Source organism: Acomys russatus, chromosome 24 (assembly GCF_903995435.1).
Source record: "Acomys russatus chromosome 24, mAcoRus1.1, whole genome shotgun sequence".
In the NCBI taxonomy this organism is placed as follows: Eukaryota; Metazoa; Chordata; class Mammalia; order Rodentia; family Muridae; genus Acomys; species Acomys russatus.
In genome coordinates, this window is record NC_067160.1 from 45,644,382 (window position 1) to 45,672,115 (window position 27,734).

The following is a 27,734-nucleotide window of genomic DNA, read 5'->3' on the forward strand; positions in this document are numbered from 1 at the left end:
ATGTACAACACACACACACACACACACACACCACACAACCACCCAGTAGGCATTCAGACATTTTTGTGGCCAGGATGGCTACAACCTTCTTTGAAAAGCAGCCAGCTTTTGCCCTCCACCAAATAACTTTGTTTTATTTATAGTCTCCTGCACAGAGCTTTTGAACTGACTGCTCATTCCAAAGAAGATCTTGATAACAACTGCTCCTTGGAGAGGTTTCATAGAAAACAAGGTGAGTAAACACACAGAACCCCTGCCTGTCTAGCAGAACATTGCTCCTGGGGGTGTTTATAAGTCTGTGTTGGTGTCTAGGTGCAAAGACTTTGAATTCAAAATGGCAGTTTGGACATTTCTTTCTTTTCTTTTTTTTTTAAATTCAAAAAGGTTCACCCTTTGCCTTCAACAACCTCAAGGCATTGACAAAAGGAAGATCTTATTTTTATCCAGGAGGTAACTCCCAAAGGAAGAGTTTTTCTGTTGTTCATTGCACTTTCTTTGCTCCCTGCCTGCCTGGGGAGCCTAGGATGTTACCGTGGTGACTATGACATGAGTGCAGAGTGGGGAGACACTTTCTGGACTTATAAGGGCTAAAATGGTAGAAGGGATGAACGGTACTTTAGAAGAGAAAATTAGCCAGGTGGTGGTGGTGCACACCTTTAATGCCAGCACTTGGGAGACAGAGGCAGGTGGATCGCTGTGAGTTCGAGGCCAGCCTCGTCTACAAAGTGAGTCTAGGACAGCCAAGGCTACACAGAGAAACCCTGTCTCAACAAAAACAACGACAACAAAAAAACCCAAAAATCCAAAAAAACAAAAACAAAACAAAGCAAAAAAAAAAAAAAAAAAAAAAAAAAAAAAAAAAAAAGAAGGAGGAGGAGGAGGAGGGAAAATTGAAGGAGACAAGGAAGAAAAAGAAAAGGTCCTGTACCAAAAGGGACCCGTGGGCTTGTGGTGCCTTCTGACTTATGTCCAAAAGTGCCACCCTCAAGTACAATTAGGTTGTCATGTGTTTGGAATTATTCAGCACTGATGTTGACCTTGGCTTCACTAGTTGTTAGTTGTATCAGCCGGGGAATATGCCTCAGTTTCCTCTTTGCAAAGTGGGAGGACAAATTCCTAGGAACATTTTGAGGATTGGCATGCACCAGGCCTGGGGAATACTGTGACCTGTTCATAGAGGGCAGGCACTCATGCTCTCTCTAAATGAATCTGTCATCATGGCTTCCTTTGTGGTCCCTGTAGGCCTAGAGGACATGAAACTGGAGTACATAAAAGTGAGGCTCTCTGGGGCCTGGCAGGGGCAGGTAGCAGGTTGATGGTCCTGGCTCTCAAATATTTTCGTTTTTGTTAACTTCTGCCAGGGACTGTTGAGATCAAATGAGGTTTCAGTACTGGAGCCCTGATAATGACCACTAAAGAAAGCAGAGGCCCTTGTTGAACCATCCTACAGGTTTTGTATAAGTTGCCCTTCTTGTGATGAAATACCTTACAAAAGCATTTTAAAGCCACATGGGGGTGGGGTGAGGTACATGCTTTGAAGGCCAGCAACACTCAGGAAGCAGAGGCAGGCATAGCTCTGCCAGCCATCCAGGGCTATATAGTGAGACCCTGTCTCAAAAAAAAAAACAAAAAAACAAAAAACAAAAAAACCCAAGGAATTTAGGGTTTAATTTGGCTCAGAGTTTGAGGTCACAACAGTCAGAAGAGAAAGAGAGGAGAGGGAGAGAGAGAGAGAGAGAGAGAGAGAGAGAGAGAGAGAGAGAGAGAGAGAGAGAGAGACACAGACAGACAGACAGACAGACAGACAGAGACAGACAGAGAGACAGAGAGAGACAGAGACAGAGAGAGCTTCCCTGTTTCCCTGTTCTTTAAGCCAGCCCATGGAATAGGGCCACCCTCCTGAACTAAACTAATTTAGAAACTCCCTCATAGTTTCTCACCTAGGTGATTGTTGTAGAACCTGGTGTCTCAGCAAAATAGCTTCAACTCAACTGTGCCTGTTTGCAGAAGAACATCAAGAGCAGGCCTGTTGGTTGTTAACAGTCCCTCAGAGGAGACTCCACCCGACCCTCCCAGCCGTTTGTATGCAATCTTACTCTAATTGCACATTCCTCTGGGGCTGGGGAGGAGCTAGAGTACAGAGATTGTAGATTATAGAAGGTTAACTAAAGGAAACTGTGTAAGTCTACGGGAAAGCTATCATTCATGGTAGGGTAGACACTTTTTAAATTTTTTTCCAGATAAGGGTTTCTCTGTGTAGCCCTGTCTGTCTTGGAACTAGCTCTGTAGACCAAGCTGACCTCGAACTCAGAGATCTGTCTGCCTCTGCCTTCCAAGTGCTGGAATTAAAGGTGTGTGGGCGTAGTGGGGGGCATAGGGTGAATGGTTTCCAGTGTAGCTGCTTTGAAATCACCCTCACTTCTATAAGCAACCCTCACTCATGCTCCATGAGTAAGTCCAATAAAAGCATTGGTTCCCCAGGTTCAACTTGGGTGGACTTACATATTTGGTTTGTTATTGGGGCCTTCTAAGGAGAGGGTAGATGCTGTTTCTATTTCCCTAGGAAGCAATTCTCAAAACATGATTCTAGGCAATGTTAATCATCCCAGGTCCCGTAACCTTTCCAGGTGGCCTTTCCTGTGGGTCTTTACACAGTCTTAGCGGAAAGGTTAAGAGGAAACCAGGGCATGAAGTGGATAGTGTTGACAGAAGATTTGTATGGAATTGGAGGGAAGGTACAGGTCTGAGGGGGCAACACTGTTTCTATGGCAAAGCTGGTAGGTGAGAATGGAGAGAACGCATGATAGAAACAGGCCAGCGCTGCCTAGAATGTCCTTGAAGAAGGCCAGGAGCACCAGAAGAAAGTTTGGGCTGTATGTTATCGATTACCCTTGTCTGCAAGTTATAGGTGAGGACATGACTTTAAAACGGAGAGGAGACACTTGACTAATTCATCCTCAGTCATAGAGGCGTGCACCTCTATGGTACCCTGCTTCTCGTGTTGCGCCGACTGTTTTGTTTTCTTCCAAGCTCCTACTTAGGGATGTATATAAAAACTCTTTAAAGGTTCATGAACGTCATTCTTTAAATTTGGGAGACAAGAACCCTGAAGCTTGACTCAGTGAAAGTGGAGTCAATGAGGACTCCTGAATTAAAGCATATGTGAGGGGACCACAAATGCCTCCCACCGATTCGGACACTCCAAATTTTAGTCTGTCAAGAGGACTCCAAAGGGATGTGGACTAAGGTTTCTTCAGTGGCCTCTGGGGTCACGACGGAAGTTTCTTCAGGGCGTTTTGGGTGGGTTCTGATGGAGAGCAGTGGGACAGAGGTTCCTAGTTCTCGTCTCAGAAAAGCCTCAGGCCTTTCTAGTTGACTAGTGTCCGGATGTGTATTTCCACCTCGACCCCCCACCCCACCCCCGCGGCGTCACGCGAGCGGACTACACTTCCCAGCAGGCTCCGCGGCCGGCGGCGCGGGCGGGTGGGGGCGGCTGTGTGAGAGACGGAGGGGGCGGCGCGCGCCGGGTACGCGCGCCGGCGACCATGGCGTTCGCCTGGCTAGAGCGAGTACTTTAACCCCGGGAGGCGACAGCAGCGAGGGAGCGAGCCTCGAGCGGGCGGGCCCCAGCCTGAGGGAAGGGAGGAAGGGGCGGGGAGAGCGCCGGAGGGAGGCCGGTCGGCCACGGGCGGGCGGGCAGCGCAGCGCCGAGCGGGGCCCGCGGGTCCATGAGGAGGCCCCGGGACCATGGGCTCCAGAATCAAGTGAGTGCGGCCGGGCGGAGCCGGGCCGGGCGCGGGGGAGGCGAGGCCGGGCTAGAGCTGCAGGCCGCGGGCTGCGCTTGGGGGACTTGTTGCCGGGACGGGAGGGGCTTCCCGCGTGGAGGCGTCAAGCGGGGAGGGGGAGACGGTTGCCATGGCGATGCGGGGAGGCCCGGGGTCGGGGTACGCGCGGGGTGGAGGGGCGCGGGTGATTAGATGTCCCCTCCTCACCTGAGGGCGGGAACTGCTGACGTGACGAGGTGGCTCTCTCGGCGGGATGTACAGAGCCCTAGAAAACTGTCATAGCTGCTGAGAGTGGGGAGGTCTCCGAAAGCACGTCCTCCTGTGGGTGTGTTTGGGGTGACCCCGAGAGTTGGTAGGTCCTGAGAGGTTGCAGCCTGTCTGCTTGAGGCCTGTAGCCATTACAGAAGTGGTGTGAGGTTCTTCGAGGGAGGGGGCTCCTGGTGGATTTAAGGGCTAAATGACCTGCAGGGAAAGGCCCTTTGCTTTTTCTTCCTCTTATCAAAGTCTCTACACAAGCAAGGGCCAAAGGCTATGAAGGAAGATACCTTTTGGGTTGTAACTGAGCACCTGCTTTTGAAAAGAGTTTGTAATCTAATCTGGCAAATTCCCCCACTTCTTCATTCACTTGGAGTCTCTGGCTTCGTTTTCTGCTGCAAGTGCTGGTACCTGTAACTTCAGAACCGGTTGAAACACTGCAAGTTGACTTTGGAAAGTGCAACTTTTATGTGGCCCAGTTTGGGTGTGTTGCTTTAGACTCTATCTCCCCTCCCAGCCAAGACCTCTTTTGGCCACTCCTTTCCTCAGCGCTAGAACTCAGATGCTTTATCTCTCTCCAATCATTAGCAAATGTTCACTTTTTCTTTATGACTAATAGAATTGCTTAAGGACATTTAAGAACAAATTTGACAGCATAGGCTTTTCTGAAAAACACCGCAAACCCTCTTATAGGAAAGTCCATGGAATGTGTTTATTTCAGCATTTTGAGAATTGTACTAGGGAAGTTTGAAAGAGGAAGGGCCTCAAGGGCAAACATCTAATAATTATTCAAACACTGCATTTCATGTCCAGGTGATGCACATGCAGTGTCACCCTTGCCCAGCTGTTCAGTCTCTTCAGCAGTTAGGGTTCTCATTTACAAAAAAGGTGTCTTGTATGTTTTGCAGAAACCCTGTGACACCCACTGAATGAAATTAGCAAGGTTTGCTTATGAAAATGAATGTGGAGGCATAAGGTGACCTTTACTTTTTATAGAGGGGGTTTAGAACGTAACCCAAACAAGAGTCTGAGACTTTGGGGAGGAAAAATGATTTAGTTTGTCAACTGTTGGGATTAAAAAGGCACTCCAAGCTAAGTAAGAGTTGTAAACGTGGATTTCAGTAGCACACAGAAACATTTTCTGTAAGTCACCTCAGAGTAACAGAGGAAGCACCAGAATGCTTACCTTTCTTGTTCCAGAGACGTTCAGAGACTTGCTGGACTGGAGGCATCGTGTATTTGAATGAACATTAAAATAGAACAAGCAGACGTTCAGGTGACTAGCTGTCATCTGCTTTTGCTCTTGATAGTAGCAGGTCCACAGATACGTTTCTTCAATATGTTTGGTGGAATGCATCACTGTAATATCTGTGCACTTGAGCAAGGGGAGTTACCAAGGCATGAAATTGTATTAAGTGTGAAATTAGTATGAAGAATGGCCTTATTGATCTTCAAACTAGACTGCTCAGTGGCTAAAAGAAAAAGACCTGGGAAGTATGTTAGCCTGTGGTGAGATTGAAAGAGAATATGAAAATAGAGGTAATGAAAATTAGTTGTGATTTACGGCGAGTGTTAATTGTACACTTTCTGTTCATAGCTGGGTGTATGGATGGACAGGAGGCAAGGGAATAATCAGACTCCAAGTTGGAGAAAATGGCTTTGGTTGCTACTGGCCATTCTGTCAGGCAGGACAGTTGGTCACCCAGCTGAAGTAGAAGCTAAGTATGCAGGCCCTATTTAGTAGGTAGGTATGTAGGTGGGTGGGACTTCCTAGGCCCTTCTAAGCAATCTGTTTTCTTTTGCTTATCTCTGATGCCTTGTGTCATTATAAGGACCTGGTGGATCAGATCTGGGTTCAAATTCCAGCTCTTTCTCATGCTATGAAACAGTATGTATGTGAATCTGGATTTTGCTAGGGGAGGAGGGGCCTGCAGGATTGTTATGAGCAGTAAACACATGGTCAGGCCCCTATTAGGAACTTAGTGTTTGCTTTACACCATCGTGTCAAATGATTAAGAACATCTGATGAATTTTATGCCAGGAATGTCAGAGAAAGGCATGTTTAAGGTAACAGAGAATAAAGTTTTAATGACCAAGGGTTAAGACTGACTTAACACACTGTCACAATATTAAAAAATAAAAGTTGATTAAAAAACAATGCTGTGTGTAATTGTGAAGCCGATGTCTGCAGTATGATTAGTGGTAAAGCATGTGGGTTACTAGATCCAGGAGATGATTGACTGCTTATTCAGGCTTGGCAAGCTAAGGCTCCTGGAGCAGTCTCTGTGTTGGGCACCATGGTAATGTTTAATGTGAATCATTTCATAAAACCCCCACAACTGTCCACTGGTGCTATTTTTTAACCACTGTTTTCACATGAGACAGTGGGAGTCCAGAGGCCTGAGATCAGATGCTAGTTCTTTACCAGTTGTTTGCACCCCCATGCTAGGTCAGGTGCCTCTCTGTTTCTGTAACACTTGTTCATTAGGGTGGCAGTGCCAAGTCTTGTTCCTCAGTTGACTTATATTAAGTGGAACACAAACTTCTTGAGAGCAAGGGCTATAGATTTGTTTTTCAGTTCCCTGTATCAAACCTGAATTGGCACATGATTGTCTAGCAAGAATTTGTGGGCTGTGTTTTAATAGGCTCTGAATTAAGATGCTAAGACATTAAGTTCTCACATTGAAATATATATATATAGAATTAAACAAGAACAATTTGCTATTAGAACTCTCAAAATTTTTTGTATTTATTAAGTATAAGGCAAATTATCTTGGTCTGGGTAGAATATTACTTTTACTAACAAGAGTTTGTTGGTCTGTTTATTCTCCCGTGCTTCTCTCATCTAAAGTCCCAATAGGATGTCCTCCCCTCTGTCCCAGTTTTGTTGGTCTGTTTAAATAATGGCACATTGTCTTACATCAAACAAAACATCTAAGTGACAAAGAAAAGAGGTCACAATATTCAGGTAGTTCACTGGAAACCTTAAACCTTCAGCCCAAGCAGATATTTTCTAGAGTCATAAAAACAGTGGTAAGTGACATTCTTGGACAGGTATGTTTAAATCTTATTTAGTGTTTGAGTGATCCCTGTGGACTGGAATGTGGTTAATATGAGACAATTTAACAGATAATGCAGATGCACAGCAGGAAACTGTGAGGCAGTTTAATATTGCTTGTGGTGACATCCTAGAAATTGCTTCCAGGGATCAAGTCCAGGAACTGGGTTGTTAAGTAATGGAAGGAAGTATTTTAAGTGAGTTTGAAGAGGCCTGACATTAATGGACTCTGAGAAAAGTATACTTTAAGATTTGAAGGCATAGGAACAGGATAGGCCAACAGCTTTGGCCTTGTGGTAGTCTGCATTAGCCCATATGCTATTCTGCTGTCCCCACCGGGCTGACCTCGAGGTTGATATTGGAGGAATCCATTAATTCATTTGCCCTCTTACTACAGAACTAAGAAGTGTCAAGCACACATTAAGCATTTAACAAACATTAGCTGTTATCAACTGTAGTAGTGCTGTGCCTGACAGTGTGTCCAAGTACTAGAGGTACAAAAAAATGAAGATTTTCTTTTGTGCTGAGGCTCCAGAAAGTACTAGATACAAGTACAAAATAAAAGCACCCAGCCCCCCACTCTTCTCCCTCAGACTCTAGGCATAATTCAATATAATTGCTATGGTGGTAGGGCGGCCAGTAATGACTAGGTGGTGGAGTGAAGGTGAGTCTTGCTACCCTGGGGGTGGGAGGGAGTGTTAAGAAGGCTTCAGGGAGAGAATGTTCTAGTTGCAAGATGAATATGGACCATAAAGGGGTTAAGGGTGGTGATGGTGGCTATGGCAATGACTGTGATTTCAACCAAGTGGTATGTATGAGGTCAGGCCTATTAGGGAAATGAAAATATTCAGTGTGAGGAACTGTGTTAGACATCTGGCATTGCAGTGGGGATGATAGATGTTTTTTGTTTTTGTTTTTGTTTTTGAGACAAAGTTTCTCTTTGTAGTCCTGGCTGCCCTGAAACTCTTTCCATAGACCAGGCTGTCCTGGGACTCATGGAGATCCACCTGCCTCTGCCTCTGGAGTGCTGGGATTAAAGGCGTGGGCCACCATACCTGGCTGATAGATGATTCTTATTTTTGTGGTACTAACAGACTAGTGGACCTGATAGATAAACTGAGTAAATTCACATAAGGTAATGTGAATGTGTTGTAAGGCAAGCAAGATGCTGAGAGGATGATAGCAAGTGGCCGTCCTATTTTGGATAGAGTGGTGTAGAGATGATGTTTGTACTCAGAATTAAAAGACTTAAAAGACTTAAAAGAGGTAATAGTCATGTCAACTTTGGGCAAGACTTTTATTTCAAGCAGAGGGCAAAGCAAGAGAACCCTGGGGAAGATTTTAGGAGCTGATAATGTAAACAGGGATTTAGGTGAGGTCAGAGTAAGAGCATGCTTAAAATAGGCCTTGCAGGTTTTGGGATTCTCAAAACTGCTTTGTTAAAATGAAATTCACATACAATAAAAGTTATGTATTTATTTTTGAGACAGGATTTCTGTATACTCTTGGCTGGCCTGGAACTCTATGTAGATCAGACTGGCCTTGAACTCACAGAGGTCTGTGTGCATCTGCATCTTAAGTGCTGAGATTAAAAGTGTGCAGCACCACATCTGGTCTTATAATTTTTTTGTTTTTTGTTTTTCAAGACAGAGTTTCTCTGTTTAACAGAGCCCTGGATGTCCTGGAACTTCCTCTGTAGAACAGGTTGGCCTCAGACTCACAGAGATGCTCCTGCCTCTGCCTCTGGAGTGCTGGAATTAAAGGTGTGCACCACTACACATGACTAATAAAATCTTTTAAAGTATGTCTACAGAGTCATGAGTGAATGCCATGGTATAATTATGGAGCATTTTATTGCCCTAGAAAGAAACTGTTAGCTGCCACTCCCTATTCTCCCAAGCCTAGGTAATCACCAATTTAACTTCAGTTACTATAGATTTACCTATTCTGGGCATTTCATATTATAACCTTCTGTGTATCTAGCTACTTTTCCTTTGCATAATGGTTTCAAGTATTATGTTGTAGTACGTCTGAGTCTTGTATTTTGTTTTGTTTTAGTTTTTTGAGACAGGTTTCTTTATATGTAGCCCTGGCTGTCCTGGAACCACTCTGTAGACCAGGCTAGCCTTAATTCACATAGATCTGCCTGCCTCTGCCTCCTGAGTACTGGGATTAAAGGTGTGTGCCACCACTGCCAGGCTGAGTCTTGCATTTTCATTGTAGGTAATATTTTGTTTGTTTTGTTTTTTTGAAACAGGGTTTCCCTGTGTAGCCCTGGCTGTATTGCAATTCCCTCTGTAGACCAGGCTGGCTTCAAACTCACATAAATCCACCTGCCTCTGCCTCCGGAGTGCTGGGATTAAAGGTGTGTGCCACTACCACCCAGCTTTATTTCTTTACTTTTGTTTTATTTTTTTAGATTTCAAGACAGGGTTTCTCTGTGTAGCCTTAGCTGTAACTCTGTAGACCAGGCTGGCCTATGGGTAATATCCCACTGTGTATATGTACCACATTTTACTCCTTCATTCATCAGTTGTCAGATGTTTGGGTCGTTCCTACTTTTTCACTCTTTAAAATATTAATATGAACATTTAGTGTAAGCATGTGCTTCATCTCTCTTGAGTATATATATGTACCCGAGTGGAATTGCTAGGTCTTATATGATAAGATAACTCTTAAAACAATTTTCCAAAACAGTTTTGCCATTTGATGTAAATTGGTATCTCCATGTGGCTCTGATTTAGTCCAAATGAAATCTATAGAAAACATAGGATCAAAGTACAAAAGATGGCTTCTCATAAGAGGTTGAGGCTTGAGCTGAAAGGGAGGAGGAACATGAAAAAGGAGGGAGTTCTCAAAGGATGAGTAATGGAAGTCCTATGGTTTGAAAGTGGCTATGAGTCTATCTCATTGTTGTCAAGCATAGAGGAGCACCCTTGCTTTTAAAAATTGTATTTTTGAAAGATTTCATACGTGTATATGATTATTTTAATCATACTTATCACATTAGTTTTTCTTCTCCTGCTTAGGTCCAACCCCACCTATTTTCATGTTTCTCTCTGTGTATGCGAGTCCCACTGAGTTCAATTAGGGTTGCTTGCATGAGCATGGGTGGGCCGTTTTGTTTCTTAACATAGCCCTGCTCCAGTCCGTTTTTGGTCTGCTCTTTAAGGGATCCCATTACCAAGAGACTTGATGCTTCTTGTGACTTCTTAGGCAACACAAACAGTTCGTATCTCTGCTTTGTGATGCCACTAGGATCTGAGATGTGACTTTTCTTTGTGCCTTCTCCCTCTAATGCCTCTTGCCTTTCCAATACAGTGTTTCCACCCCAGCCCCAGTAGACTGTAAGAAAGACCTAGAATGGTAGAAGAAAAATCTCAGATTGGGCTTTCTGTTACTAGAGCCCCCAGTCAGCCTGTTGAGTTTTTATGACTTTTCTGAACAGTGTGTTTGTGCTACTCTGTGCTTCCAGTCTGAGCCATTGCAGTCAACTTAGGAAGGCTGAAACAGGGAAGGTAATTGTTTTTATTCAGGCTGTTAAATCTCTATGAGTCCCTGGCTGGAATGTTGGTTGCAGTTTCAAAGGTTAACCTTTTTTTTTTTTTTTCATGGCCCTTGGAGAACTGATCCCTGGTTTTGCAACATTCTTTTTCCTTAGAGGATTTTGTTGGGACATGGAAAGATAAATAAGGAAGACACAAACACAACAAAGTTGATCTCCTTTACTCTTACTGAATTCATAACCATTCATTTCAAGTACAGTCATAAGTACATAAGGACATTTTGGATACAGACTGGATCTTATATATGATTGATGGTCCCATAAAAGTCTATAGTAGCTTTATCTGTGATGCTCAAATAAAAAATAGCCTAACAACACATTTCTCAGAATATATCTCCATTATGTATTTAAGGGTTTCTCTATGTAGTCATGGCTGTCCCTGGAACTCATTTTGTAGACCTTGAACTCAAGAGATTCATCTGCCTCTGCCTCCCGAGTACTGGGATTAAAAGTGTGTGCCACCACCACCCAAAACCAGAATTCTTTTAAAAAGCATGTTTCAAATAAAAGCAAGAAAGAATTATGTTCAGAATGTATTTGTTCCTGTTGAAAAGACAGTGCCATTCCAAGAATTTGTCTGTTGGTTATACATCATTAGAATGTACTGTTAAATACACATCAGCAGCTGTCATGAGCAATGGCATTCCAGACAGAGAAGACTACAAAAGTCAGAGGGAGATAAAAAGTATAGTAGAAATACAGGAAGGACATGATTATATATATAAACACACATGGACACAGATTACAGGATGTGGACTTGAAAAGAAAAAAAAAAAAAGCCTGTACCATTGAGGAATTCAGTGAGAGTTGTAATGGGATCTCACTGGGGCTTTTAGGTAGACTACTAGTAGCAGCAGGTTAGAGAGCAGTGACCAAGCAGTGGCATCCCTAGGTTGTGCAAGTTGATTATTGGAACATGAGGAAACTGTATTAGACCTTAAGATTTATTCTAGTGACAACTTTCAGGACTTCTGTATTTTCTAATGTATTAGTGTAGCAATGAACCATTGGAATTTATAGGTGAATATCTGTAAAGTTTGTTTCTTAGTTTTTTTTCTGACAGCATTGTGTGTAGGAAAAGGAAGGCTGATGGATTGTGGAACTATGAAGTAGTTTGTTTCAGGAGATGAAGGCCTGATCTGAGGTTTTGGCAATGGAAAGAAAAGAAATGAGTTTCAGAGAGATTTTAGGTAGATGTAATGGGGTTGTGGACTCCAGAGATGAGTAAAGATGATCTAGCAACCTTAGCAAAGTTATGTTTTAAATGGGGTGTTCATAAGGTGAGGACTGGTGCAGGATGTGTTTGCATTTCTGAAGACAAGTGAAAGATTACAATTGGGAGAAGATATTTTGGCCTACAGTGAGAAAGGAAGAATCTTTTTTCTTTCTCTCTATAGCCCTGGCTGTACTGGAACTCATTCTGTAAACCAGGCTGGCCTCAAATTCAGAGATCTACCTGCCTCTGCCTCCCTGTTGCTGGGGTTAAAGGTGTGCACCACCATTGTCTGGGAAAGGAAGAAATCTTTAAGAGCTCCACAGTGAATACATGAGCTCTGGCAGACAAGTAAGACTTAAAGTGAGCTGGTTCCAGCTGCAAGAAGGAAATCTGCCCATGGCAGATTTAGAAAGAGAAAGCACCTTTTGAACTGTTAGCCACAGGAAAGGCTTTAGGGACGTTGCATTGATATTGCTTAGGTCTTGTGAATAAACGGAAGGAAGGAAACTAATCTAGAAAAGATGCTATTTGAGTCCAAGATGAGCCTTGAACTCCAGGGTGTGAGAGAAGCTGGAATGGGGTATGATATAGTGCTGAAGCAGCAACCCTTCCCCCAAAAGTCTATTATGACATAACTGGCTTAAAACTTATACACTGTCTGTGCTGAATTCTGAGTCTCCCACCCTAGTGTGTGTGTATGTGTCTGTAATTTGTAAAAGAAAGTACATATATCACATTGTGAGGGATCAAAAGAAGTCTCTGGTCTAGCTCCCAGCAGAGATGTGACTCTCTAGAAAGCTATAAGAAGTATTGCTTGTTGAGGCTAAAACATGCTGACATTGAAAACCTGAAGTTTAAAAAGGTTTAGAGAAAGCAGATATGTTTCTTTTTACAACTATGTATCTTTTTGTTTTTTTTATTAAAACATATTTTCTTCCTTTAGTGAGACACTTAAGATGTATGCTATGTTTACTGGATTTATTTGAAGGCTTAAGATCCTGATATCTAGCCGGGCGTGGTGGCGCACGCCTTTAATCCCAGCACTTGGGAGGCAGAGGCAGGCGGATCGCTGTGAGTTTGAGGCCAGCCTGGTCTACAAAGTGAGTCCAGGACAGCCAAGGCTACACAGAGAAACCCTGTCTCGAAAAACCAAAAAACAAACAAACAAAAAAGATCCTGATATCTGAAAATCATTCTTTCTCTTGCTGGCTGGAGAGATAAGCATGTAAATATTCAGAATTGCAGCACTTAAGAACATTTTATGTTCTCATAAATATTGGACATTTTTATTCCTTTTTCTAAAAGACATCAATAATTTATACTTTATTTTAGCTGGTATCACTGTTCAGTCATTTTCCATAGTGCTTAGAGTTTCATTTTAAAATTGAATTTATATTAGGAAACAAACACCTATAAAAGTAGAGCGCATAATGAGCCCCCAGATCACTCTCATCACTCAAATTCAAGCCATTAATTTCTGGCTTTGGTTTCATTAGTAGGTAATAGTTTGTAATTCCCTTCCCACCTTCTGCTGTCCTGGATTATTCTGAATCAAATTCCAAATGACACATTTCATTCTTAAATATTTCCCTGCCCCTGAAAGATCTTTTTAAACAATAATGTCATACCTAAAAATTTTATAAGAGTTCTTTATTATCATTAAATATCTATTCAGCATTTCATGATTTTTTGCTTATAAAATGTTTAAGTTTAATTTATTGTTTGGGTACACTATGGATGATGTGAGGTGTGTGTGTGTGTGTGTGTGTAGGTCAGAAGACAGCTTTGTGGAGTTGGTTCTCTCCTTGCATCTGTGGGTTCAGGAGATGGGATTCAGTGCTCAGGCTTGTTCGGGTAGCAAGTACCTTTATTTACTGTCCATCTTGCCCTCCCTCCATTTCAAATACAGATTTGCTTGAATAAACTGATGTCATACACTGTGTCTGGTTGGTATGTCATAAATCTTTTTTTCTTTTTGCAATTTCTTTTTCTTCTTGGTTTTTTGAGACAGGGTCTGTCTACATGGCCCTAGATGACTTGGAGCTCATTCTGTAGACCAGGCTAGCTGGGAGCTTACAGAGATATGCCTGCCTCTGCTTCTCAAGTGCTGGGATTAAAGCATCATCATTCCTGTCTCTACAATTTATTTCTTACAGAAAAATGGACTATTGTTTCTATGTAATTTCCACAGAATCATCATGGTTTATTAAATATTTCCTTTATCTTTTATATTTCCTATAGTAATTCTTATGGTAATTAGAATGAGTGATTTGATGAGATCCAAGTCCATTTTCTTGGCAAAAATACTTAAGTGGTAACAGCTGCTCTACTAGGTGGCACATGTTAGGTATCTGGTTCTTTCTCCTTGTTTTACCGGCTTGGGTGGTCACATGCCATGCTCTGTTTCTGTCATGTCTTTTGTTAGTTGAAATGCTTCTATAAAGAAAACCTTTTCCATATCAACCTCTGAATACCCCCATCCTAGAAAGACAGGATGGATGCTTGTTTTCCTTTATGAGTTTTCATACAGCTTCCTTGAATTTTCTGAAGGCAATTAATATACTTTTTAAAATTGGAGGGAGTGTCACTTTAAATGCATTTAAATAATCTTATTTGCCTTGCCCCCCCCCCCCCCATCCTCTCAGCTATCACAGTTATTATCCTTCCTGATACTGACTCTGTCCCTTTTGAGGGGGGTGTTCATTGGGAGTTTCTTTAAGTAATTGTTTGAAGTCCTTTTGACAAGGTCTTAGGAGTTTCTAAGAGTTGGCTTATTTGTTTTTGCTTTTGTCATAAGATGTTCTAGTATCATCTTAAGTGTTTCTTGCTTCAGACCTGTATTCTACCATATCTCTTGGGAATCCTGCCTGCTTAAGGTGGGAAATGATCTTGGTCTGGGTTTTAAGAATTTTGTTTTTCAATGTGGGAAGGTTTGCTATTGTGTCAATTGTTATTTCTAGGCTTTTCTGGATGTCAAAAAAGAGTAAGGAAGGGAGGGAGGAGGGAGAGAAGAGGGGGATAGAATACGAATGAATGAATGAACGAAGGAGAAAGTATTTCTGGGCAGTGGTGCACACCTTTCAAAAGCCCAGTTATTGAGAGGTTGAGGCAAAAGGATTCTGAGTTCTTGGCTAATCTGAGCTACACAGTGAGGCGTGCCTTCACATAGAAATAGAAACGTGAATTGTTTACTATGTTCATACCATTCTTTCCCAATTCCCAGTACAACAGTTTTATTTACCTTCATCACCCTTATGTCCCAGTCACCCACACTGTGCTCAAAGACTTAATTTCTAACAGCTCTTTGCTTTTTTTCTGTAATTCCCAGTCTACTCAGTAACAGCACCAGTATTGCTTCCAGCAGTGGGACTGCTAAGCATATTTATTATTATTTTAATACTGTTTATTATTGTTGTACATATGATATGTGCATGGCCTTGTACACCAGTGTGCACACGGAAGTCAGAGGACAACTTTGTGGAGGCCGAGCTTATTGTCTACCTTTATGTGGGCTCCAGGGATTGAACTCAGGTTGTCAGGTTTACAAAACATATACCTGTATGTGCTGGGCCATCTCCCTTGGAACTGGGAGTAAACTGACCAATATGGGTGTTGGGAACTCACCTTGGGTCCTATGAGGCCTTTTTTTTGTTTGCTTTTGTTTTTGTTTTGTTTTTTGTTTTGTTTTTTTGAGACAGGGTTTCTCTGTGTAGCCTTGGCTATCCTGGCCTCGAACTCACAGTGATCTGCCTGCCTCTGCCTCCCGAGTGCTGGAATTAAAGGCATGCGCTCTCCCCCCCACCCCACCCCTGCTCCTATGAGGCCTTTTAAGTGCTTATAATCACTGAGCTATTTCTCAAGACTATTAATAGATTTATTCCTGTTTTTCTCCCCCCCCCCCCCATGGGTGGAGAGAGGGAGAGAGAGAAAGTGAAAGAAAGTGAGGGCACTCATGCTATGGTACATATATGCAGGTCAGAGAAAACCTCTTTGGAATTAGTTCTCTCCTTCCACCTTGTTTTTGAGCAGGGTCTATTTAGTTCTTTCTGCCAACTGCACTGCATAGGTGAGCTTTCAGCCATGCTGTTGCTGCCTCCTGTTTGATTCTGAATACTGGGGCTGGGATTACAAATGCGACTACTGTGTTTCGTTTTTTACATAATAGCTTGCTAAGCAAGTACTTTTACCCACTGAGTCATCTTGAGGCCCATTATATTACTATTTAATTTGATAGGTTTTGCTTGTTTGTTTTCATCTATGGGTATATCATAAAGAATGTATAGTCAAATTACTGTTTTAAAATCAGTAGAAATAATTTCTTTGTGGTTGTGTCACCAACTTTAAACTACTTGGCTTCAAAAAATCTTTTGGAGAGTTGCTTTTTTAATTTTTTTAAGCTTGGGGCAATTTTATTAGGCTTTAAAAGAACAACCCTAGGGCAGGTAAGCTGTAAATCTCAGCAGCTGCCCAAGGAAGGAGATGGAGAAAAGGAAGAAAGAAAACCATGCCCTTTCTAAGCAGCTGCATGGTGGAAGTGCAGGGAAGTAGCTTCAGAAAAGAGTAAGAGGCTGTGGCCAGTATTGGAAAGAAAAAGAGAGAAAGAAGAAAAATGGAAAGTTAAGCTTCTCTGAGATAGAAAAGTGGGCAGAACCAACAGAGCTACACACTGCAGCTCTATAAGGAACTGCTAGAATTGTTTTTAAAGACAACTGAATTTATTTTATCATCACATATATTATAGCTTCAAATATAAATCTACAGAACAGGTATATTCATGAAAGTTCTGTATTCCTGCTCTGTCCCCCTCACTTCTCTTCTCCATAGGTAACCAGCTTGATTTTAGACTTTTATTTGTCATTTCACTAAAAGTGAACAAGAAAGTCAAATATGTAGCATATTTATGCATCTTTATGCTAGGCCTTCCAATGAAATTCTTGGCCCACTTTTCTCCTTTTGATTTTTTCTCATTCTATAAAGAGATGGCTCTTAACAGTATGTAGAAACCACCCTTCCTTCTCTGTAGACAGCATAATATTCCACTGAACAGATGGACCATGGTTTATTCAGCCTGTCTCATAAGGTGAGTATTTAAGTTACAAATGTTGCAGAATTAAATGCCCATGTGTAATATGCACACACATATAAAATAGTATATACATATTGTATATACACCATATATAATGTGTATATATATGTACATATATGTATTTCTAGGATGGAATAGTGGGTCAGACGGTATGTTTAGGACTGGGGGTGTTGTAGCTCATTGGTGAAATTCTGCTAACATGCCTAAAACATTTGGTTTGATCCCCAGAGCTAGAAAAAAAAAACAGTCTATTTGTAATTTTGCTAGATATTCTTTTCCACATGGTTTGTGTCAGCTTACACTGCCACAGGAGAGTGCTGTTAACCTTATAGCTTTGTCACCAGACTGTCAGACTTTAAAAAAGCATTTTGACTGGGCTGGGGATATAACTCGGTAGAGTGTTTGCTTAGCATGCAGGAAGCCCTGGGTTTGATCCAGCATGGCATAAAACAGGTGCTGTGATGTATATCTGTAATCCTAGTACTCAATAGATTAAGTCAGGAAGATCAGAAGTTCAAGGTCATCTTCTGCTACATAGTGAGTTGGAGGCTGGCTAGGACAGCATGAGACTCTGTCTCAAAATTTCTTAAATAAAAATTAAGTATGTGGTAATAAATCAAATCTTTTATAAGCTCATAAAGAACAATCCTTCTACCCTGCTCTTTTCCAGTCCTATTTAGAGTCAAACTCTGTTAACTGGTCCTATTTTTAGATCTGTTGACTCACCCATAACCCTAGATAAATCTGTCTGTTAATTGATCTTAGGCAGTAACTACTGATTGCCTAAAGTGAAAATTGAGTGCCTTTATAGTCCTTGTGTGTGTGTGTGTGTTTTGTTTTCTTTCCTTCCTTCCTAACTTTCTTTCTTCTTTTTTTAATCTTAGGGATTGAACTAAGAGCCTTCAAGAACCATATCATCCCCAGCCTTTGTCCACTGTTTTCTATATTATGTTAATTATGAAATTGGTTAATTATACTTAAAACTTATTTATTGTTTCACTAGCTTTTAGGAGTGTCTTTTGATTCAGTACTTTATAAGGCCCAGAAAATTATTATTTAGGCTTGCTGGTCTACTTTCTGTAAGCTAGACTTTTACTTCATGTGATAACTTGATTTTTTAAAAATGTATTTATTTGTTTTGGTGTTTTGAGACAGGGTTTCACTTATGTAGGCCAGGCTGGTCTTCCATTTCTGATCTTACTGCCTTTTTGCCTCATGAGGGCTGAAATTATAGGCACATGCCATGATCCTTTAAATTTTTTTTTTTTTTTTTTTTTTGGTTTTTCAAGACAGGGTTTTTCTGTGTAGCCTTGGCTGTCCTTGAACTTAGAGATTCACCTGCTTTTGCCTCCTGAGTGTTGGGATTAAAGGCCACCATCACAAGGTGATCCTTTAAATTTTGATGTATGACCAGAGGCAAATTTTCAATGCTTCATCCTTGTCTTAACTCTATAAGTTGTGACTATTTAATTATGAGAATTTAATTCTACTAGGGCTTATAGGGCATAAGAATAATATTTTTCATATTTGGAGAAGAATGTTAATACTAGGGTCTAGAGAACTTTTCTTACAGTTCATCCAGAATTTAATATTATGTAATTCTATCTTTATTATTAGCTTCATATCCACTTTAAACAGTTTTGCATTTATATGTGCACAATAGTAAAGTTTGACATCAACTTGGGGGATATTGTTTCTTAGAATAGTGTTCTTTCCTGTTCCTTCTTCCTGGATTTCCCATATTTTCTTCTCCTCTTCTTCCTTTTTCTCCTTTTTCCTCCTCCTCCTCCTTTCTCCTCCTCCCCCTCTTCTTTCATTATTTGCTTTTTATCATATCCTTTCCCCCTCAAACTTGAAATGGTGCTTGTGTGAGTCTGGGCATAGTGGAGCATGCCTTGATCTTAGCACTCTGAAGGCAGAGGTGGGTGGATCTCTGTGAGTTTGAGGTAAGCTTGGTCTACATGGTGAATTTGAGTTCCAGGACAGCCACAGGTACATAATAGAATGACCCTGTCTGAAGAAAGAAAGAAAGAAAGAAAGAAAAGAAAAAGAAAGAAAGAGAAAGAAACAGGAAAGGGAAGGGAAAGAGAAAGGAAAGAGAGAGAGAGAAATGGTGCTGTGGTTTTTGGAAGTTCTTCCCCTTGCCTTAGTGTAGGATCCTCTTCCCTGCTTTTCTGTTTTAGTCTGTGTAGTCAGCTGTATTGTAACCCTGGCAGGACCCTGTCACTATTTTACTGAGTTGATTCCATTATCTCCTAGTCCCTGGGCTATCATTTTTGTTTTAATTTGTCTGTTGGAACACAAGTTTAAGTTGTAGGAGACACTGCAAAAAGCAGACTTGTAGAAGTGCTTAAAAAGTAAACTGAGTTCTTGAGCACAGGTAACAAATGCCTTCTTTCTCAACCTTGATTAGTAATTTATATGGGCATGGATGTTTAGGATGACAGAATTTCCCCTCAACTTTACCTTAGGGATGTAGAGTACTTGCAAGGTATCCAGCATTGCACACACACAAAATTGAGAATGGCAGGAGATATGGGCCATAGGGGAGGAATAGTATAACAGAACTGAGATTTCTTGGAGTAAATGGCAAGGCTGATTAGGGTTATGTTAAGTGTCATGTTACTACTATCCATGGGGAACTTTTAGAGTTAAAAGTTGGACCTGAATGAAGCTCATGAGCAGGATGGGAAACTGTGCTGGTTAGTTTTATATGGATTTGACATAAACTAGAGTCATCTGAAAGGAGGGAGCCTTTTCTAAGATGGCTGTAGGCAGGCCTGTAAGGCATTTTCTTAATTAATGATTGGTGGGGAGAGCCCAACCCATGTGAGTGGTGCCATGCCTGGACTGGGGTTTCTGGGTTCTATAAGCAAATAGGCTGAGCAAGCCATGTGGAGCAAGCCAGTAAGCAGCACTCCTCCATGGCCTCTGACCTCTTGCTCTGGGTTCCTGTCCTGTTTTAGTTCTTACCTTTGATGATGAACTGTGGTATATAAGTATAAGCCAAATAAACCCTTTCCTCCCCAAGTTGCTTTTGGTCATGGTGTTTGATCACAGCAATAGAAACCCCAACTAAGACAGGAACTGAAGAAAGCAGTTTGGGAATCAGCTTTCAGGCTGTGGGTGGGGAACCAAAGGGACATCAGGACTCTGGTTTGCAGATAGGGCAAGTTTCTTGGTGTGTTGGGGACAGTGAACATCCTAATAGTACTGAGATTAAAGAATTCTGCCCCCACACTTAGTTGATGTGGTTTTGTATGTGTGCACAAGTGCATGAGTGCTCACTTGCCATGGTATATGTGTAGTGGTCAGAGAATGGTTTTCTGGAGTCAGTTCTCTTCTTTAACCATGTGGGTTCTGGAGATCAAATTTAAGTCACCAGGCTTGGCCATAAAATGACATTACCTTAAAAAGAAAAAAAAAAAAAAAGAAAGAAAAAAAAAAAAAAAAAAAGGCATTGCCTATTAAGCCATCTCACTGGCTTTGGGCTTTATTTATTTGAGACAGGGTCTCATTACATAGCTGAGATTGTAGAGTAGGCTGGCCTCAGACTCACAGAGATCTACTTACCTCTGCCTCCCAAGTGCTGAGATTAATGGCATAAACCTTCTTGTCTAACCCTGGGTTTTGTTTTTAAGAACATTAAATTAGGAATCTGTACACAATTTTAATGCCCACTATTTGTGTTTGTGATAGTTCTGTATGACTAATAATCCTCAAATCATTTGGCTTTAGCAATTCCCCTTGGGCTCATTTATTTATGAATGTTTGTATGTATGTATACATGTATGCGTGTATGTATTGGTTTGCATTATGCTGTATCTGTGCAGTAAATACTGGGGATGAACAGAGAATGGTGATCTAGAATGTGCTAGTCTAACTGGGAAGAGCAGTCCAGGTTATTTTTGATTGCTGGGTCTGGAATATAAAACCAGCCACTTGTTCACTCATTGCTGCAGGTTGCTTCTGTCTACCTATCTGCTGATTGGCACTACTACAGGATGGGTAGTTAGGGCTTGGAATTAAGGAGGAAGAAACTTAGATGGTGTCCTGGTAACCTACTCCTTAGTATTTTCTCAAGCAAATTGGACTGACCTTCCACCTTGGTCTGACTTCCTCATAGGAAAAGTTTCACATTGCACAGGAAAGAACAATTTAGCAGAATATAAGTTGCAAATTATTAGTTCAGTGGTGCTTAAGCATGCTCAGGTGGTAGAATACCTTGGCGTCGTGGTATTATGTGGAATGCTATGAAATATTTATATTTTAAACTTCAAGCTACATTTTCTCTCTAAATCAGATGCTATTTTATATTGTATTCCAGAATAGAGAGTAACAGGTGAGCACGGGTTAAGAGCAACTTATAATAAGAAAAATTTAAATTATATTACCTTATTTTAAAATGCAAGTTTGGAAAAGGCTATTTTGGATCTTAATCTACCTCTAAAACCTTCAGTATTTCTGGAAAGTTTATTGGAGAATCATTAAATAAATTGACTTCAGGGGAGATAAGAAGCTGGAGTAAATGAAGACAGGCCACACCTTCCCATTGGGGAGTTGTTGAATGTTGTTCTGAGCACAGCTACCATTATTACCATTTTCATCAGAAGAAGGTGTGACTACTCAAGAGCGCCTCCTGAGCTTGGGCCTATTGACCTTGTCTCATAGGAGACGGGTAGGGGAGGGTCATGAGACCCTTACCTGAGATGTCTCTCCCATCTTTATACAGTCCTACCCTATCTGCATGTGGTCTTGTGAGATGCCAGCCTATACAGAGGGTGGAAGTTTAACTAAAGTAAAGACTCCATGCATTTAAGGAGAAGTCATCATTCATGCTGGGTTGAGACTCTTACTGGTACTGCTGTTTTCAAGTCACCCACGCTCAGTGAGAAAGCCCAGTAAATTTATTGGTTCCCCAGGTTGGGGACTTGAACACGATCTATCATTGGTACCGTATCTCAGAGGTGGGGGTGAGGGGTGGGACCAGCATTTGTTTATCTCTTTCTGGGAAAAGTTCACCTAACAAGAGTGTTAGGGAACCATTCATAGAAACTGGTAAGTGAGAAGAAGAACTGGCTTTGAGATCTAGAGGAATGGATTTGGTTGAATGTAAACTAATGACATTCTAGGGAAACATATACAACATATAGGTAGAAAATATCTTAGAGCCTGCCACATAGTAAGGCTGTTAATAAATATTGACTGCCACTGTTCCCAGGCAGAGAAGGTATATATTTAGAAATTATTGGCATGGGTAAAAGTTGTGGTGCGGCTGTGAGAATTATTTCAAGGTTTGAATCCAGGTAAGAGAATTAAGCAGTACAGTGTGTGTTCAATAGAAGGAGGAATCTAACAAAGATAACTTCATTTCAAGGTGGGTTGTTGATATACTTTGAGGAGATAGTTTTGATGATAGGTACTTATTTATTTACTAAACCAATGCAGGAAGCATCGTCTTTGCTATCCCTTCCCTGTAATTTTTTCATCCCTCTATCCTATTCTAAACTACTGCTAAATTTATCTTTTTTTAAAGATTTATTTTCATTTTTACGTGTGTGTGTGTGTGTGTGTGTGTGTGTGTGTGTGTGTCCCCACTGAGGCCAGCAGAGGCCATCGGATCCGCTGGAGATGGAGGTGCATGAGCTTCCCAATATTGGTGCTAGGAACTGAACTCCAGTCTTCCTCTTCCTGCAAAATCAGCAGGTGTTCTTAACCACTGGGCCATCTCTTCAGCCTCAAATTTCAGTAAACACAACAAGTAAACTATAAAAGAATAATTTGGGCTTATAAAAAGTAAATTCAAGAATTTAATTTAATTTGATGACCCATTAAGAAAGTGAAAAGAACCTATAGGTTTCTAAAATTCTCACATATTTTACCAGCTCTTCCTATTTCTACTGTTACTTTTATATAAAACATATATTGTATAGGCTGTGACTTACTAAGACAAACAACCCAGGATCTGAATAGATATATAATCAAGGAAGAAAAGCATATGATGGCAAGTAGCACATGAAAAGCTGCTCAGTATCATTATTCGTTAGGAAAATGCTAATTCAAAGTAGAATGAAAAAGCCTGTATACTCCTGATATGAGGACCAAAATGAAAAAAGGACAGTCTTGTTAGTGAACATGTACAGGACACTGAGCCCTCATATGCTATAACTAGGTTCAGAGGTGAGATCTGGAGTTGAACTCCCATCTGTACTCTTCCTCAGCTCTCAGTTTTGGTCATGGTAGACAGTGTTGGGGTTTTTGTTGTTGTTGTTGTTGTTGTTTTGTTTTTCAAAACAGAGTCTCTCTGTGTTAGCCTTAGCTATCCTGGACTCACTTTGTAGACCAGGGTGGCCTTGAACTCACAGCGATCCACCTGCCTCTGCCGCCCGAGTGCTGGGATTAAAGGCGTGTGCCACCACACTCGCCAGTGTTGGCTTTTTTTAGTCCTGTTTTGCTGGTCACTTGTGTGTCTTTAAAAAAAATTATTTATTATTATGTATACAGTGCTCTATCTGCATGTACACCTGCAGATCAGAAGAGGGCATCAGATCCCATTATAGATGGATGTGAGCCACCATGTGGTTGCTGGGAATTGAACTCAGAACCCTTGGAAGAGCAGTCAGTGCTCTTAACCTCTGAGCCATCTCTCCAGCACCTCGCTTCATGTCTGCATCTGTAATCTGAGTCTAACATGAGAACAGAAGAAAAGGTCCATGTCTTTTTGGAGAGAAGGGTCCTTTGAATACCTGTTTCTCTCCCCTCCTTGCATTGGAGTTGGCTGGCCTCACGTTAGTTTTGGGACTGATTTGAGTCCATCTGGTGGGATAATGGAGAAAACGTGGCCAACTTACCACAGCTTTGGTGGTACTTTGAATTGAAGCCTTCTACCCCAGTCAGCCTGCTACTGTTTACTTTGTACATTCCTCAGATAGCTGCTCTATGAATTCTACCCTGGTTTCACAGATGCATTTTATACCTGTGGGGACAGGGTGGAGTGTGCCTATGATGTTTACCTGGAACACGAGCATATACATTTCTTTTGTTTTTTTTTTTCTCTCTCTCTTAAATTTTTAAATCTTGCACTGTAGTTATTGAATGCTCCAGGGTGTGAGTATGTTGTTGTTGGAAAATGCTCATCTACTTTCTAACCAAGAACTGTAGGAACGTGGGGACCGCAAAGGTAGAAAGGACATTAAAAGCAGTTGTTGGTTGTGCATCATGCCTTTCTCCCCTCCAGAATAGTAATAAATCTTATGTTACATGTACCTTTTATGCTCTTTTTCCCCCTTCCTTTAGATAGGCTTTCACTAAGTTGTCCAAACTGGCCTCTAGTTCTCAAATCTTCCTGTCTCAGCTTCTCTCAGTACTAGGCTTATAGGTGTGCACTGCCATACTCTGCCCTTTTGTGACTTTTATTTTTAGCTTTTCTCATTCTGAACCTGACTTTTTTTACTCGTTTATTTATTTATCTATCTATTTATTTTTTGAGACAGGGTTTCACTGTGTAGTCCTGGCTATCCTGGAATTCACTCTGTAGACCAGGCTGGTTTAAAAATCACAGAGATTCACCTGCCTCTGCCTCCCTGAGTGCTGGGATTAAAGGTGTGTGCCTCTATCACCTGGCTCTGATTTTTATATAATTTCTTCAGATTCACTAATTCTCTCGTTGGCTGCATCTTTTCTGTAGCCATTCGTTGAATTATTCTTTTAGTTTAGTTTTCATTTTTAATTTGAGTCATCTTATTTTGAGGAATATTTTGTTTTGGCTTTTTCAGTGTTTTATTTCTTTAAACTAATTAAACATCCTGTTTCCATATTCAATAATTCCAGTACCTGAAGTCTTAGAAGGTTTGAATCTGTCATCTTTTCTTTTTGAGCCTCTTATTAATGGTATTGTTTCTTTATTATCATCATTATCATTCATATATGTAGTATATATATGTATGTGTATATACTAAATATGTGAGCCATGGCATGTGTTTGGAGGTCAAAGGAGAACCTGCAGGAGTTGGTTCTCTGGGATCAATCCAGGTTATAAGGCTTGGTAGCAAGCATCCTTCCCTGCTGAGCCATCTTGCCACCTCCTATGATCTTGTTACTTGAAAAGGTTTTCTGACTTTTGCTCATAGTCTCACATTTCTTAGAACTTTCCATAGAAAGTTTTTTGAGCATGAGTTGCAGTGAATTCTTTGATGGGTTTTACACTTTCTTCTGTAATGTCCTGTGGCCATTTTTAGTTGGGTGCCACTTCAAATTTATTTTTTGGTTGGGGGATTTTGGATTGTTTTTGACCATTTAGTAGCAATCTTGTGAGCTATCGGGCATTTTCCTTGAGTGTCACATTTTTAGACTAGTGATTTTTATTTCAGTTCTTGAGATAACATGCACATAGTTTCTTTCATTTTTCATATAATCATTTTTATAGTCCCTGTTTAAATGGCAGGAAAGAATTCTTAGTTGCACTTTCCACCAGGATTAGTTACTTTTGCGCTGTTGTGCTGTGACGTAGTACCCGACAGAGTGACTTAGGGAGGAAAGATTGATTTTGGCTTGTTGTTTCAGAGGCCCTCAGTTTGGTGTTATGAGGAATGCATGATAGAGCAGTCCAAGTCATGGCAGCTGAGCATATGAAGGAGGCTATTCACCTCATGGAGGACCAAGAAGCAAGGGGTAGGGTGGTTGGGGGGCAGTGTTCTGCTGCCTTTCTTCTTTTCACCTCATCTGGGTCCTTAGCCCAATGGGTAGTACTGTTCACATACAGGGCAAATCTTTCTCCTCAATTAAACCTCTCAGTTCTTAGGTCAGCAGTTCTCAACCTTTCACAGGGGTCACCAAAGACCATCTGAAAACACAGATATTTACATTATTATTTATAGCAGTAGCAAAATTACAGTTATTAAGTAGCAACATAACTGTATTAAAGGGCCGCAGCATTGGGAAGGTTGAGAAACACTGTCTTGGGTGATTCTAAATCCAGTCAAACTGAGTGAAAATTAACCATTACCACCTTAGGCTGAACCTTAGTTTTCTGATATTCCTGGAGCCACATCAGAGCTGGAGAATGAAGATTACATTGGATTGAATAATAACCTCTGATAGGTGGTTTTTTTTTTTTTTTTCAACTTGACACAAGCTAGAATCATCTGGGAAGAAGAAACCTCAACTGAGAAAATGCCTTGATCAACGTGGCCTATTGCCAAGTTTGTAGGGCATTTTCTTGATGATAGATGTTGGTGAGCCCAGCCTAGTAGGGGAACTGTCACCCCTGTGGTTCTGGGTTGTAAAGGCAAACTGACTGAGTTGTGGAGGGCAAGCCAGCAAGCTATTTCTCTGTGGTCTCTGCTTTAGTTTTTACTTCTAGATTCCTGCCTTGAGTTCTTGCTTTGACTTCCTTCAAGCTGTAAGAAGAAACAAACCCTTTTCTCTCCAAGCTGCTTTTGGTCTTGGTGTTTATCACAGCAATAGAAACATAATTAAAGCAATGCCTTTTGGGACTAGACTAGTTTATATGTTTTGGTTATTCTACTGCATTCTTCTCTTCATTCTTTTGAATCTTCCTCATTTCTTTCAAGATCCTCAATATACCCGAGGAGATGGGGAAAATCCATTATTTATGGTTATTTCCTATGTGGTCAGAGGGCACTTAATGCTGGCAGATTGCCACAGTAGAATTTGCAGCTGGAGGTTTTCCAATTTGCAATCAGGTTGATTTAGGTCTTGTTCATTAGCTTCTTCATGACACCCACATCTTTATTGGTACCCACATCTTCATGGACACCCACATCGCTATGGGTACCAACATCTTCATGGGCACCTACAGCTATGGGCAGCCACATCTTCGTGGGAATTCACACTATGGACACCCACAGCCCTTCTGCATTTTCATGGGCATCTACAGCCTTGGAAATCCACAGCTATGGGCACCCACATCTTTATGGACTTCCATAGTTCTGCTCAAGCTCTTTTTCCTGCTTGTAATCTACTCTACCAAACCATATTTTGAAATGTTTACTTCATGTCCCACCTCTTCAGGATGCTTCTGTTTAGTGTTTGGAAAGTTTGTATCCGTAAAAACTTGAAAATAGAGCCATGCAAAAACAATTATCTCATGTCACCAAAATTTTTGGAAAGAGATTAGATAACCTGGACCATTGGCTTCAATTGGACTGATATCTTCACTTTGCATTTGGTTTTACCAATTACTTGGCACCTAGTTGTGTATTTCTTTATGACAGCACTTCCAGTTGCCTGTTTACTTTCATATTTTATTATGTTTTGTCTCTTTGACTGGGTTTTAAGCTCCTTAAGAGCCATTATCTGTATGTATTTAGATTACTCATAAATATGTGTTGAATGAGTTAAATTTAGATGCTTCAGATGATAGTTGAAACCTAGAAATATTTATAGAGTGCATGGTTGAGTGTATCACAGCTCTGAATAATGTTTATTTCGCCAGGAAAAAGAAGTTTTAATATGAATCATGGTTGCTTACTCATCGCTCTCCTCAGGGAATTTCATTCAGTTAACAAACTTATCGAGTGCTTGTTAAAAGCCATTCTTTTTGCTAGGGGTTTGGGAATACAGGGATAGAGTGAAGCAAGGTTGCCAGTCTAGTGGGTAATATTACATATGTTCATATAAGTAGGTAGCATTGCATACCACCTGGGAAGCCATAGCATAAAGCTTTGAAATGAGCCTTGTAAGGATGTGGAGAGAGCAATTGGGTTTTGTAAGGGAGTCAAGAGAGGCCTCCAGAGAGGAGGAGGCAT

General features: G+C 41.1%; 1 protein-coding gene across 6 annotated transcripts in view; it reads left to right on the plus strand.

The window, feature by feature from the left end:
- Positions 1-3,672: 3,672 nt before the first annotated feature.
- The window catches only part of Dennd1a (DENN domain containing 1A), a 488,183-nt gene continuing 464,121 nt past the window's right edge, over positions 3,673-27,734 (plus strand). For all 6 annotated transcript variants that reach the window (XM_051166832.1, XM_051166835.1, XM_051166833.1 and 3 more), the window contains exon 1: positions 3,673-3,764. In XM_051166832.1, the coding sequence (XP_051022789.1) occupies positions 3,748-3,764 (17 nt within the window). In that variant the 5' untranslated portion in view covers positions 3,673-3,747. The remainder of the gene's footprint in view (positions 3,765-27,734) is intronic.